The following is a 15,378-nucleotide window of genomic DNA, read 5'->3' as shown; positions in this document are numbered from 1 at the left end:
GGAGGTGGATGGAAGGTGGATAAAGAAGCAGATAGTTGAAGAAGAGATGGACAGGTCAAGAAGGCAGGGATGGAGCCAGTAAAGGTGAGCATAGATGGGGAGTTAGAGTAGGGGTTGGTCAGTCCAGGGAAGACAGACAGGTCAAGGAGGCGGGGATGAGGCTGGTAGGTAGGAGGTGCGGGTGTGGGTGAGGGTTGGTCAGTGAGGTGGGAGGAGCAGATAGGTGGGAGAAAAGGCAGACAAATCGAGGAGACGGGAACAAGCTGGGATGGTTTTGGGATGAGTTTGGAGATGGGGACATTTTGAAGCTTGTGAAGTCCACATTGAGGCTATCGGTCTGCAGGGTTCCCAAGTTAAAAATGAGGTGCTGTTCCTGCAACCTTCGGGTGGCATTGTTGCGGCACTGGAGGAGGCCCAGGATGGACATGGCGTCCAAGCAGTGTGAGGGGGAGTTGAAGTAGTTCACGACTGGGGAGAGACCCTTCCAGAGGGCCTGCTGTCTCCATGACTCCTCCTCCCACTTCTTGGATGACGTGCCCATCTTGGGCCTCCTCCAGTGCCACAATGATGACACCTGAAGGCTGCAGGAACAGCAATTCATATTTCACTTGGGAACCCTACAGCCCAATGGTCTCAATGTGGACTACACAAGCTTCAAAATCTCCCCACCCCTGACCTCATCCCAAAACCCGCCCAGCTCGTCCCTGCCTCTGCGACCTGTCTGTCTTTTCTCCCACCTATCCACTCCTCCCACTTCAGTGACCAACCCCCATCCCCTACCTACCAGCCTCATCCCCACTTCCTTGACCTGTCCATTTTCCCTTGACTGACCAACCCCCATCCTAACTCCCCACTGACACTCACCTTTACTGGCGCCATCCCCTTCTTCTTGGCCTGTCCATCTCCTCTCCACCTACCTGCTCCTTTAACTACCTTCTATCATCGCCTCCCCCCACCTGTCTAGTTATTTCAGAGTCCCCTTCCCCTCCCCCATTTCTAGAGAAGGGTCCAGACCTGAAACATCAGCTTTCTTGCTTCTCTGATGTTGCTTGGCCTGATGTATTCATCCAGCTCTGCACCTTGTTATCTCAGGTTCTCCAGCATCAGCAATCCCTACTATCTCTGCAAATCTTTGGGCTGTGGGAGGAAACTCACGCAGACATGGGGAAGATGTGCAAACTCCACACAGGTAGACGTCCGACGGTGGAATTGAACCTGGGTCCCGGGTGCTGTGAGACAGCAGAGCTAACCACTGAGCCACTGTACCACACATTGTCTTTGTATCGGTGTGCATATGCTATGGTAGAATGATGGGTGATAAAGGACATATCCAGCTTCCCCTTGCAGCACTATTTTTGACCATGACACCACTCTTGATTGCCAGAAAAACCCATCTGGCTCACTAATGTCCTTTAGGGAAGGAAACTGCCATCTTTACCTGGTCTGATCTACATGTGAGTCCAGACCCACAGCAATGTGGTTGACTCTGACCAGCCCTTTTGGGCAATACATGCTGCCAAGCCTGTGACACCCTCATCCAATGAATAAAGAGTAATGATACTATTTACTGTTGTACTTCTAGGATCTATAACAGATCTTGGCAAACATAAATACTACTGAGACAAACAGGGGTCTATATGGGCAGATAACTGGAGTAACTTTGTAATGTCCATGACATAGGGTGGCACAGTGGTTAGATCTGCTGCCTCACGGTGCCAGGGACCCGGGTTCAATTCCACCCTTGGGTGACTGTCTGTGCGGAGTTTGCACATTCTCCCCGTGTCTGCATGGGTTTCCTTTGGGTGCTCTGGTCTCCCCTCACAGTCCAAAGATGTGCAGGCTGGTGGATTGGCCATGCTAAATTGCCCATAGTGTTCAGGAATATGTTGGCTGGGTGGGTTATAGGGGGACAGGTCTGGGTGGGATGCTCTGAAGGTCAATGTGCACTTGTTGGGCCAAAGGGCTCGTTTCCACACTATAGAGATTCAATGATCCTAAGTTCTAGCCTCCTACCAGGATGCAAAAGATGGCCCGAGATTGATACTGATAGAATTTGTTGTCATTAAATTGATGGAGTTTAATCCCATACAGCATCCCTCCATTGTATAACTGATTTCATCTTATGGCATGTAACTTTTTAATCGTTGAAACCTTCATCTGATGAGCAGAATGAAGTTTTCAAAGATTAAATGTAATCAGCAACCATTTCCTAATCTTGTGAATCTGCCGTAGTCATCACTTGTAAGTTTAGTTCAATAGGATCACTTTGATTTCCATAATTTTTAATGCAATCATTCTTTTTCTCTATTTCCATACCAGAGGTTTAATTGCCCCATTAACTTTTGACCTATCTGGAATTCATTTGAATTCTGACAAAAATCACTTGTTAATGGTCTAATGGTTTCCTTGACAGCTCCATTTCCGGGCTCAGTGATCCCTGGGCAGTATTTCTCACCCCATTCCAAAGCATTTTCCTAATTTAGTTTTCACATTAATATCTTAGGTTTAAGGCAAAAGCCACCTTAATGGGAAGCCATCAAAGTCTTCACACTATACTTGTACAGATAGTTATTTAAATTAATGCATAATACTAATGATACTTCTGTGTACCTATAGCAACAGTACCATAGATTTTGTTACAGATATAAGTCTCTTTTTAAGTTTCTTTTTATGGGTGTAACTGGCCAGGCAACTACCCTTCCCCCTCCCCAAGAGGGAAGTTAACACTCAACCACATTACTGTAAGCCTGGAGTCAAATAGAAGCCAGACTAGGTAATGAAGCAGATTTCCTTCTACAAAGGACAGCAGTGAATCAGATGGGCTTTTCCCCAACAGTGGAGAATAGTTTCATGGTCATTATCAGACTCTTAATTCCAAATTTCTGTTGCATTCAAAGTCCAGCTTCTGCCATAGCAGGATTCAAACACAGGTCCTCAGAGGTCCTGCCAGTTTCTTCAGATTTTTGGGAGACACCAGGTTTAATCATCCCTGGAATAATTCTGGATTAATAGTCGTGACAATATCGCTTGGCTATCCCTTCCCCTGCTGGGTAATTGTCTTCTGCAGAAGGCAGAAAACCAGTGCTGACTAGTAGGTTGTTGAGAAGAATGAATATTGTAGAATGTTATGTGATAACTTTTGAGAATTAAAATAAATTTGCAGAACTTTCGCACAATATTAACAGTATATGTGGAGTCCATAATAGGGTGAATGGCACACAATCTGCGGAAGGAGATGCCTCGATTAGAAAGATAGCATTTCCTATTCTATGCTATTCTACCTTCTCAACATGAATCTTTGAGTATAACAATGATAAATTCTTTGCAAAAAGCTTGGAGATTTGTTCAGTTCATAAAAAAGATGTATTATTGCACACTCTGAATTTCTGGAATCTTAAATTGGTTTACTCAGTTAGGTAAAGATTTAGTCTAGTAGAATCTGATTGAAAACTGAATACTTTAGGTGGGATTGATATCTGACAATAAAACAAAAGATATTTTTACGCTGTATTGATTAAAATACCTGACATTACGCTATGCCATAGAATCCTACACTGTGGAAACAGGCCCTTTAGTGCACCAAGTCCACACTGACCCTCATAGTACTCGCCCAAATCCATCCCCCTATAACCTGCCTAACCTACACATCCCTGAACAGTGGGGGCAATTTCGTATGGCCAATCCACCTAACCTGCACATCTTTGGACTGTGGGAGGAAACCTATGCAGACATGGGGAGAATGTGCAAACTGCACACAGACAGTTACCCCAGAGTGGAACTGAGCTCAGATCCCTGGTGTTGTGAGGCAGCAGTGCTAACCGCTGGGCCACTGTGCCACCCCAAAATAAAAAGAAATCCTTTGATAAAAGGAAAGCCCATATATAGCTTCTGTCTACTAATAAGTATAATTAGTATAAATTTGTATGTATTTGGTTAAAATCCGAACTTATTAAAAATATGATATTTGTGATTGGTATGTGACACTTTTAAATGTGATATGATGGGGAAATGAAGCTATTAAACTGTAGTCAAACAAAATTTGGATGATGAAAGGAAATAGAGATGAAGGATGACAAAGATTGTCTCGATGATACAAACTCACCTGAGAAGATCTAGCATGGCATCCACAGTGGTGACCTCTGGGGTACTTCCACTCCTGTCAATTTCTTCAGCTTTTTGGGAGACACCAGGTTTAATGCTCATCACCAACACAATTCCTTGTACAAAAAAAATACGCAACAATATTTAAAAATTGTTCTGTCACTGAATGTTGATTAAGTAAGTTTCATACATCATTTAATTCTGTATAAATTTTGTAGTTTAATGCCAGTTACAAACTCCAAGGAATGCATATGCATTTTGCATTGCAATATTTACTAAAATGTCACCGGACAATGAAATGGTAGTGCAGAACTTGACATTACTAAAAGGTACAAATTCATCTTTCACTTATCCAGGCTAGGATGCACAAAACCAGGCTTTTAAAAAAAGCGGCTGTTCTTTATACAGTAAAGAAGAGGGTTCAGTTTTGTTTAGCTTTCATTGTCATGGGGATGAAGCAGGAAATTGATTTCTGTTGTAACCTTTGGTACAGTCCAAATTATTCAATAGCAAAAATCACATCGACCATTGGGCATTGTGTTCTGAGGGTTACAAACACAAGCTAGTTGAGAAAGGTGGGCACATGCTCTGTCGCGAATTGTCAACAGGACATGTTGTTCCATACAGTCAGTTAGCCAGGAGGGAGTCAGGCTTACACATCTGTCACCACACCTGCCCTGACACCTATCGCACTAATCATTTGTGTCATAGGCAAAACATCTTTTTGGTTTGATGACAACATCCTATTGGAAGAAAAAGCACTTATGGGTTTATTGCAAAGGAGCAGTGTAAGACAGCTAACTTCATCTATTGTTCACATCTTTGAGATGCATTTCCCTGCCAGTAGAAGCTGAGGAGTAGGCTGGGCACTGTTCAGCAGGGTCCCAGGTGCATATGATCTGACATCAGTATAATCTGAATATTGCTATCAATTATTACTCCCACATACTAGAGCTGCTAATGGTGGAATGATGGAAAATGGGATGCTGATGAGGGCAGAGGTACGTGTCCTGACTTAATGACTTGAAATAGCCACTTTCTCCTTTACCTCCTCTAAGTTCATTTTGTTGTGTGAAATTCTCCCATTCACTTTCCCATTTCTTCCCTGTCTATTTCAAAGTTGTTTGCAGAACACTTTGATTCTTCTTTACAAACTATAAAGAATTAACTTTATATTTAAACACTGTCAAAACCCACGAATATACTGGCTGGCAATCATTTAATATGTTGTGTGTTTCTTTTCCGGGATTGCTGTGACTTTTGCCTGATACTTCATAGAAATGTGGCTTCAGAGAAGATTCAGCCCTTGAACTGATTCTTGCAATATGACTGATTTGAATCTTAAATCAATCGACTAAGGAATGCCTCCATTCCTTAAATCTTTGTGACCTAGTCTAATGTACACATCCCTAGATTGGTTGCGGGTTGTTGCTATTAGATGTTCCCTCTCGGCCAGTTATGGATGTGTATAAAGTAAATGATTGCATGCCTCTTTCCCTTTTTATTGATAGATCTGTGTGGCACATATTTGTTTCTACTTAAATCTAAAGCATCTCCTATATCTCCGTCCTCTAACCTGGCAGATGCCATGTGAAGTGTAGGTCAATGGCCAAAGTTACAGGCATTGTCATGCAGAATGCTCCACTTGCCAACCAATCAGCACTCTCCACTTTTACAGTACAAATTATTGCTCCCCATTTATATTTGGTATTCACAAAGATGTCCTTAAGGGTACAAGACGCAAAGCTTCCACAAAATGTACCTCTTCTCAACTATCCTCAAGATCTGTACCACTAAATGACTACAAATAAAACAGTCAAAGAATGTATGGGTTATGTAATATTATACAGCAATATTTGTTACCTAGAATTACAGCAATTATAGTAGTTGAAAAATAGTATATCACTGCCCGCACTCCAACTTTCCCAGACACATCTGAATCCAACGTAGCGATTCCTGTAGGGAAAAGTTCAACAACTTTGTTAGTACAGTGCTACTACTTGAATCTAGAACAAAATATTTTAAATGATCTATTTCCTAACTTCTTAAGATATGTAAAAGCATATCTATTCCTAACGAACTACTAGTGCTCCAATTCATTGCACTATTGCTCTATTGTCTGAATTACTGAATAATTTAGCAATTATTTCAAAATAATAAAGAAAGAACTTGCATTTATGAATATCTTTCAATGCCTCAGGACATCAGAAAGTTTCTCATATTCATTGTGAACACTATGGTACTGCAGGAACATACAGAAATCAATTTGTGCACCACGAGGTCCCTCAAACTGCAAAGTGCTGTATATAAGATAACAAGGTGTAGAGCTGGATGAACACAACAGGCCAAGCAGCATCATAGGAGCAGGAAAGCTGATGTTTTCAGCCTAGAGCCTTTTTCAGAAAATGAAGGGTCTAGGCCCGAAATGTCAGCTCTCCTGTTCCTATGATGCTGCTTGGCCTGCTGTGTTCATCCAGCTCTACACCTTGTTATCTCAGATTCTCTAGCATCTGCAGTTCCTACTATCTCTAAGTGCTGCATATACTCAAGGAATAGTTTTAAAGTTGACCAACCTCTAACCAAAAAATCCAATCTCCTTGTACACACCACGGTGTGCAACTGGAGTCAAACTGACCCTGGTGCAATCCTCCTTTTTGATAGGATCTTAGAACTGCTCATCCTTGAATGTAATTGCTCAGCTCCTGAGGTCAGCAAATGTCAACATGTAAGATAACTAAAGTTGCTACTTTACTGGTGCAAACTGTGTCTCACTTTCTAATATGGCAATGTGGTATAAGAAAGAGTGGCAGATATAGAATTCATTGCAAGCATAAGTTGTTGTTATTGCAAAGCAAATTAATAATTGTGCAGCAACAGAAGAATAAGATATTAGAGAAGATCACTGGAGTTTGGAGGAAGATCTCTACTCTGCTCATGCAGGAGTACAGAAGTAAATGTATGAACAGAGGAAATCCCACCATGTGGCTGCAGGTGGAAAATGAAATTGCAATAAAAAATTGCCAGAATGGAATCTAAATATCTCAAGAATCCATCAAAATCTTTGCCTTGAAATAAGCAAGAAAAATGACCACTGCATATTTCAAATCCAGCCTTGGACAGTGTTCTTTAAAGAAAAAAAATTCTACTGTAACAGAAGATCAAAAACCATGTATTCTACCTATTGGGAGACAGTGAATCATCCAAAAACTCAGCCTGGGAGGCAATGGTGTTTGGTTCTTACTACAGAGTCAACAATCTTTGGCTATCATTGATGTGAACTGAGAGAGATAATAAGAACTGCAGATGCTGGAGAATCCAAGATAGCAAGGTTACCCTTGAAGGGTCTAGTCCTGAAACGTCAGCCTTCCTGCTCCTAAGGTGCTGCTTGGCCTGCTGTGTTCATCCAGCTCCACACCTTGTTGTCTCTTATTATGATGTGAACTGCCTTGGTCAAAGCAACCCTGCTCAACTGCAGCACAAAGTTAAAGCCTACCACAAACGTTGTGAAGCTTTTAGGTAAGTTTTCAACTTGATAGCTCATATTCAGTATTTCAGGTGATCCCTGATATGGAAGTTAGTAGAGAGTGATATTTGACCTTTTAACTGTGCATACTTGAATAGGAACCTAGACTATTGATTGTGGAGGAGGTAACACCATGAATAAAAATTTCAAATGTAAAACAAACAAATTCTAAACATCAAAATCCAGAGCAATAACAACTTTTCATGGCACTTTTAGTTGTTTTTCTCTTGAGAGGTTGGCTAGTCACCAGCCAAATTAAATCACATAATAGAATAATAAAATAAAATAGTTATCAAAGACTGAGATGAGGAGGAATTTCTTCACCCAGAGGGTAGTGAATCTGTGGAACTCATTGTCACGTAGGGCTGTGGAAGCCAGGTTATTGAGTATATTTAAGGCAGAGATAGATAGGTTCTTAACTGGTAAGTTGATGAAGGGTTGCATGGAGAAGGCAGGCCAATTGGGTTGAGAAACAATTTAGCCATGATCAAATGGTGGGGTAGACTTGATGGGCTGAATGGCCTAATTCTACTGTCATAGCTTATAGTTTAATATGTCAGTGTGATTATCTATTTGCAAATTACAGTGTCTCCTAGCAGACATTGTGGACAGATTTGTCACCTTTCAATGGGTTTATAATTAAACATTAGCCTGTGTTAGGTACATGGATGAGACTCCCATGAATTCTGTTATACCAGTCAGCCAAACAGTGAGAAAAGTTGTAAAGAAAACAGTGTTCATGCTTTTAATAAATAGATTTCAATAATAATACTTTTTGATTTATTTGTGTGATGTTTTAGGGACAGGATTGGCAGGAGCAGTGTCCAAACTGACAACTCCAAAATACTAATTGTGTAAAAGCCAAATCTTTACGCACTGGCTGAAAATTTATCTTAGTAACTTGACTGTTACATGAATATATGGTAATTAATTTGGACAATTTGTTTCTGTGATTTTGGTTAAAAGATGTGTGTTTTTTTTACAATCCCAGCTGAACTTCCCTGCTCTCCTTTAGACTGGTATTGATGAAACTTCTAAATATACTTGAAAAGACTTGAAATGTCAGATTTCCTGCTCCTCTGATACTGCCTGGACTGCTGTGTTCATCCAACTCCACACCTTGTTACCTCAGTTTAGTACATTGTTTGAAAGTCATCTCATTCAATATCAGAAAATCCCCAAAGTGACATCCCTAGATTATGCACTCGATTATCTGGAAGGTGTCTTAAATTTACATCTTCCTGGACTCGGAGTAAGAGTGCAATGAGGGCAATAGAGTTTTGAAGTAATTGCAATATTAAAAACACAACTACTTGAGATTAACTCCTCCATCACTATGAATATAACTGATGTGTTGGCTTTCATACCTATCCCTGCACCAGCTGTGTGAGTTCAAACTCTTTTTTCCCTCCAGAGCTTAAGCACTCAGACAAGTTGACCGGTCAGTGTAGTTCAGAGGCTAGCTCAAATGAAATAATAAGCTGAGACTCCTGTCACCTGTTTTAGTGGTTTGAAGAACAACAACGTATTCTGCTGGTGCATTGATCAATATTACTGTTTCAACCAATACCATCAGACATGGGTTAGCAACTAATTTATAGTATTGCAGTTTTTTTGTAGTCTTGCTGCCATCACTGCACTTTCTTCCATTTTCTGTAAATTCGCTTACACAGAATTACTGTAAAATCACAACATGGGAGCAGGCTGCTTGGATGATCTCATCTGGATTGATGGACAACCTTTTTTTTGAAAGCAATGGTCCAAATCATATATACCCATTCATGACTCCAATCCCTTTATTTCTCTTTCTTTAAACTATACCAATTATAACATAACATTCAAATGGTTTTTGGTTCAGCCATGAACTCGAGTCACCTAACCAACAGAATCAAACCTCTCTGTCTTAATTTTCAAAAAAAAAGTTCTAGACTCCCTATCTACTGGAAACAATTGAGATTTGTTCCTTTCTAATGCGTTCAGTTGTTTGGCCATTTTAAACATCCCTATCAAATCATCTCCCAGTTCTTCCTGTCCTATGAAGAATCGCCTCATGGGACATTTCAGATAGATGTGATAAGGCACTGTATAAAGGCATGATATTTATCGTTAATGTCATTACATGCAATCAATTCCTACTACAGGAGTAACCTGTCACAATGGATAATTTACTTGTAGGTAGTTGTCATAGTGGGTATGCAGTGTGTTACTACTCTTACTGGAATATTATGAATGTTGCTAAGGGTTTATATTGCTCAATTCCTCAATTGTTACTGGAAGTGAATCTACACACTGGAGAGTTGTGTTGGAAGGGGGGAGGTTGAGAGTTTAAAATGTGTTGGAAATCTTTTGCAATAGATGCACCATGTTATTCAAATAAAGTTAACTTCTGCACTGTTTTGCACTCAGTAAATTAACAAGCATTTATATAACAGAGAGACATATTTCACATGAACACCATAGGTTTTCATTTTGCTGCTAAATGTAAATCTGGGATCGTGGATTGGTTCTGAGGAAGGGTCACTGAATCTGAAATATTAACTAAAAACCAGAAGAACTGTGGATGCTGTATATCAGGAACAAAAACAGAAATTTTTGGAAAAGCTCAGCAGGCCTGGCAGCATTTGTGAAGAAAAAGATCAGAGTCAACCTTTCGGGTCCAGTGACCCTTCCTCCGAACTGAGGGGTGACCTTATAGAGGTTTATGAAATATTGAGGGGTATGGATTGAGTGAATAGCGAAGATTTTTTCCCCAGGGTAGGGGAGTCCAAAACTAGAGGGGCATAGGTTTAAGGTGAGAGGGGAAAGATTTAAAAGGGACCTGAGGGGCAACATTTTCATGCAGAAGGTGGTGCTTGTATGGAATGAGCTGCCGGGGGATGTGGGGGATGTTGATCCAATTACAACATTTAAAAGACATCTGGATAGGTGTGTGAATAATAAGGGTTTAGAGGGATATGGGCCAAATTTTGGCAAATGGGACTGGGTTAGTTTAGGATAAGTGGCTGGCAGGGACGAGTTGGGCTGAAGGGTCTGTCTCCATGCTGTGCATCTCAATATGATGCTTGACACCATAAGTTGAAAATCTGCATTGGTTAATAAAAAATGTTATAAATATTGCCAATTTCATTCCAGCTAAAACAGCTTTCAATAACAATCAATGATGCTGAAAATTAATCTTCCTGATTTCAATGCACTCATTCTATAATGCAATTCAATACAATTATTTACCTGTAATTATACTGGAGACAATTAAAGGTAAAATGATCAGCTTCAGCATTCTCACGAGGATCTCTCCAGGAAACCCAAAGTAAAATTTGTCTAGGTTTGACAGGGCAGCATATTCACGCGCCAGAACGCCGATCAGGATACCTGGAAGGCAAAATATCAATGAGCCAGTAAGACAGTATCTGAGCTTCTTTATCAGTTCTAGAGACATTTGAGTCCTGTCACATAATGGCATATCTGACCATTTTTTAAAAACTCTAGTATAAGAATTTTGGGATTGACATATTTCAAACTGTTGTTGTATAAAGCAAGGAGAATGCATGAAGATATTTTATTAAAAAGTCACAAGCTTTAGGAAATGGTTTGATTTATTTTTTATTGTGTGTACCTAGGTACAGTGAAAAGCTTTGTTTACAGGCAGATCATTGTAAGCAAGTACACACAGATCATAGAGTTAAAAGAATCTCAGACAGAGGTATAAAAGGTTGCATCGCACAGAGTGTGCGTTAGGCAAAATCAACATTAGCAAGATCTGGATGTGAGTTTGCTCGCTGAGCTGGAAGGTTAGTTTTCAGACGTTTCGTCACCATTCTAGGTAACATCATCAGTGAGCCTCCGACGAAGCGCTGGTGTTATGTCCCGCTATCTATTTATCTGTTTAGGTTTCCTTGGGTTGGTGGTGTCATTTCCTGTGTTGGTGATGTCATTTCCGGTTCTTTTTCTCAGAGGGTGGTAGATTGGCTCCAAATCAATGTGTTTGTTGATGGAGTTCCGGTTGGAATGCCATGCTTCGAGGAATTCTCGTGCGTGTCTGTTTGGCTTGTCCTAGGATGGATGTGTTGTCCCAATCAAAGTGGTGTCCTTCCTCATCTGTATGTAAGGATACAAGTGATAGTGGGTCATGTCGTTTTGTGGCTAGTTGATGTTCATGTATTCTGGTGGCTAGATTTCTGCCTGTTTGTCCAATGTAGTGTTTGTCACAGTTCTTGCAAGGTATTTTCTAGATGACGTTCGTTTTGCTTGTTGTCTGTATAGGGTCTTTTAAGTTCATTAGCTGCTGTTTTTGTGTTACCTAGAATGGTGACGAAACGTCTGAAAACTAACGTTCCAGCTCAGCGAGCAAACTCACATCCAGAACCTCAACCTGAGCTACAAATCTTCTCAAAACTTATTAGCAAGATCAGCATTATTTGAAGTTAGAGAGTCCATTCAACAGTTTAATAATGGCTGGGAAGAAGCTGTACCTAAAATTAGACAAAATGGCTGCAGTGTTACAGATCACAGTCTATCTCAAATAAAAACCTATTGTCTTCTGTTACATCTTTTAAGCAGAATCATTGATATGTTAGCCTTACCTTAGGTGATTAAAGAATGCGCCTAATTATTTGAGGATAATGTGTACAATTCCAGTTCCGTACAATGAGAACAATTCCAGTTCCCTCAATGGCTTCTCTTTTAACTCCTCTCATTTTCTTCAGGTAAGCGGGGTGGCTATGGTTGAGCATTAGGCCCTAGTTGTGCCTGTCTCTTCATGGGGTACATGGAACATTTCTTGCTCCAGTCCTAATCCAGCCCCCACCCACAGCTCTTTCTCCAATACATCAATGATATCAACAGCGCTGCTTCCCTCTCTCATCTGGAATCGGAAAACTTCATCAATTTCACCTACAATTTCCACCCTGCCCTCACTTTCACCTGGTCTATCTCTGATTCCTCCCTTCTCTTCCTTGACATTTCATTTTCCATTTCTGCGGGTACACTGGCCACTAATATCCATTATCATAACCTACTGACTCCGACGGCTACCTGGACTGTATATCCTTACAGCCCACTTCCTGTAAAGACTCCATCCCATTCTCCCATCTCCTCCGTCTCCATCACATATGTTCAGATGAGGCCAACTTCGACAAGGGAGCCTCTGAAATGTCCACATTCTTCCTCAACCAAGGATTCCCCAGCTCCATTGTCGACCAGACCCGACCCATCTCCCACACTTCCGCCCTGATCCTTTCTCTTCCCTCTCGCAGCAGTGATAGGATTCCCCTTATTACTTATCTACCATCCCACCAGCATCCATATCCAGAAATAATCAGATGCCATTTCTGCCACCTCCAGCAAGATATGACCACCAGACACATATTCCCCTCCCTTCCCTTGTCAGCCTTCCACAGGGACTATTCCCTTTGGGACACCCTGGTCCAAATTCACCCAAATAAACATCCCCCCCAGCCCTACAACACCTTCCCCTGTAACCGGTGAAGGTCTAACACCTGCCCATTTACCTGCTCCCTCCCCAGTATCCAAGGGCCCAAACATACCTTCCAGGTGAAGCAACACTTCACCTGCACTTCCCAGAATCTAGTCTACTGCATTCGCTGCTCACAATGTGGTCTCCTCTACATTGAAGAAATGAAGCGGACACTGGGTGATCACTTTGCAGAACATCTACATTCTGCTTGCACGAAAAGAACCTGAACTGCCTGTTGCCTGCCACTTCAATGCACCACCCTGTTCCCTGGCCAACACCTCTGCCTCAGACTTGATACGGTGTTTCAGCGAACCCCAACGCAAGCTGAAGGAGCAGCACTTCATTTTCCACTTGGGGACCCTACAGCCCTCTCGGTTCAATGTTGAGTTCAATAATTTTAGGGCCTTAATTCTCCCATGTCCCAGCCCCCCACCCCACAGACCAGGCCTTGTTACCACATAGCCTACCACTACACACCCCTGTTGTTAGTCACTAACAGTCCCCATTAACAACTATTCACCCTCCCAGCCTGATCGTTAGCAAAGAGATAATGGGAACTGCAGATGCTGGAGAATCCGAGATAGCAAAGTGTGGAGCTGGATGAACACAACAGGCCAAGCAGCATCTCAGGAGCACAAAATCTGATGTTTCGGTCTGATGAAGGGTCCAGGCCCGAAACTTCAGCTTTCGTGCTCCTAAGATGTTGCTTGGCCTGTTGTGTTCATCCAGCTCCACACTTTGTTGATCGTCAGCCACTCCTTTGTCTGTCCAACTGTCTTTCTCTCTCTTTGGGCTCTATCCTATCGTTTACTCCCTACCCCACCCTCCTCCCTTTTTTCCGCAGAGAAACTGACATTTCCCAGCCACCATCAGTTCTGAGGAAGGGTCACTGGATCCGAAATGTTCACTTTGTTTTTTTCCTTCAGAGATGCTGCCAGACCTGCTGGGCTTATCCAGCAACTTTGTTTTTGTTCCAGTTCTGTACAACATCAGAGTAATTTTTAATTGATTGCTGGGTCATGCAACTAGCATGGTGGTGCATTTGTTGATGATAGAAAACAGTTTCCTTCCATTGTTCTGATATTAATGCTTGTCCAACCCATTCCCTCTGCTTATTTGAAGCAAAATTGACAAAAAAGGCATATCTAACCGTTTTGAGTGGGCACCCAAAGTGACTAAGAAGATTGAACGCATGAATAGACCTGCAGAGTTGACGATTTTACCTAGTGTAAACCCAGCCATTCCCATGAATATAGGGGAACTGCCGGTGGTAACTTTTGCCCTTCTTGGTACTCTGGGCTCTGCCCACCAATGTGGCCAGTGAACCATCTGGCAGTGACCTTTTCTCAGGGCACTCATTCTCGCTCCCCATAATGATATGCCGTCCCCTACAATGATCTGGTCTCTCTGGGTCCATATAGGTTTCAGCTCTGGTTGTGATGGCCCTTTGGTTTCCCCCATCACCACCAGCTGCTTCAGCTTTGCCAGGGCTGAATCCTTCTCCATCCAAAATCCGGTATTGTCAGCTGGGATTGGAAGTGCACCCAGAAAATTAAAAACCGTTATGGATTCCTCTGGTGGTGGTAACATCTATGGTCTACCTGCCAGCAGGAGGCAGCTCAATGCATTTGCATTTGCCACTTGACCCGTCTGGACAGTGTTCCAATTTGTAATTATACACCCTAAGTATTAGAGCCTGTTGCTGGATTTGCCCTGAACTTATGGATGACACTGCCTTGTCCTCTTTAAGTAGACCAAATGGGGGTTTGTGGTCTGTTATTACTGCAAATTTATGTCTGTAAAGGTACTGGTAGAACCTCCTGATTCCAAGTATGACCACCAAACCTTCCTTCTCTGTCCGGGTGTATTTACACTCTGCAATAGCCAAAGTCCTGGACACATAGGCTACTGTACGTTCCTCTCCATTAGGACATCTCTGAGCCAACACTACCCCATTGCTGTACGGGGAGGCATTACATGTCAATAACAGATCTTACAAGTCAGGAGTATGATGGAATGTTCCCCACTGGCTTGGATGGGTGCGGCTGTGACAATACTGAAGAAGCTTGATACCATTCAGGGCAAAGCAGCCTGTTTGCTCCGCGTCCACAAGCATCCATTCCCTTCTGCACCAACACTCAGCAGCAGCAGCATGTGCCATTACAAGATGAACTGCAGATTTTCACCAAGGATCTTTACAAAGCACCTTACAAATCACCATGGCCAATTCCGTTCAGATGGATAACAGCAGCATATATATGGGAATGCTAACACCTGCAAG

General features: G+C 42.0%; 1 protein-coding gene across 1 annotated transcript in view; it reads right to left on the bottom strand.

The window, feature by feature from the left end:
* slc1a1 (solute carrier family 1 member 1) overlaps positions 1-15,378 on the bottom strand; it is a 64,948-nt gene that overhangs the window by 27,965 nt on the left and 21,605 nt on the right. Inside the window, exons 2-4 of the mRNA XM_048527510.2 lie at positions 10,853-10,993; positions 5,965-6,057; positions 4,103-4,217 (exon numbers count right to left, since the gene is read on the bottom strand). Coding sequence (XP_048383467.1) covers positions 4,103-4,217; positions 5,965-6,057; positions 10,853-10,993 — 349 coding nt within the window. The remainder of the gene's footprint in view (positions 1-4,102; positions 4,218-5,964; positions 6,058-10,852; positions 10,994-15,378) is intronic.

The sequence above is a fragment of the Stegostoma tigrinum genome, chromosome 3 (assembly GCF_030684315.1).
Source record: "Stegostoma tigrinum isolate sSteTig4 chromosome 3, sSteTig4.hap1, whole genome shotgun sequence".
Classification (NCBI taxonomy): Eukaryota; Metazoa; Chordata; class Chondrichthyes; order Orectolobiformes; family Stegostomatidae; genus Stegostoma; species Stegostoma tigrinum.
Note: the sequence above shows the minus strand (reverse complement) of the source record. Positions and strands in the feature narration are given on the sequence as shown.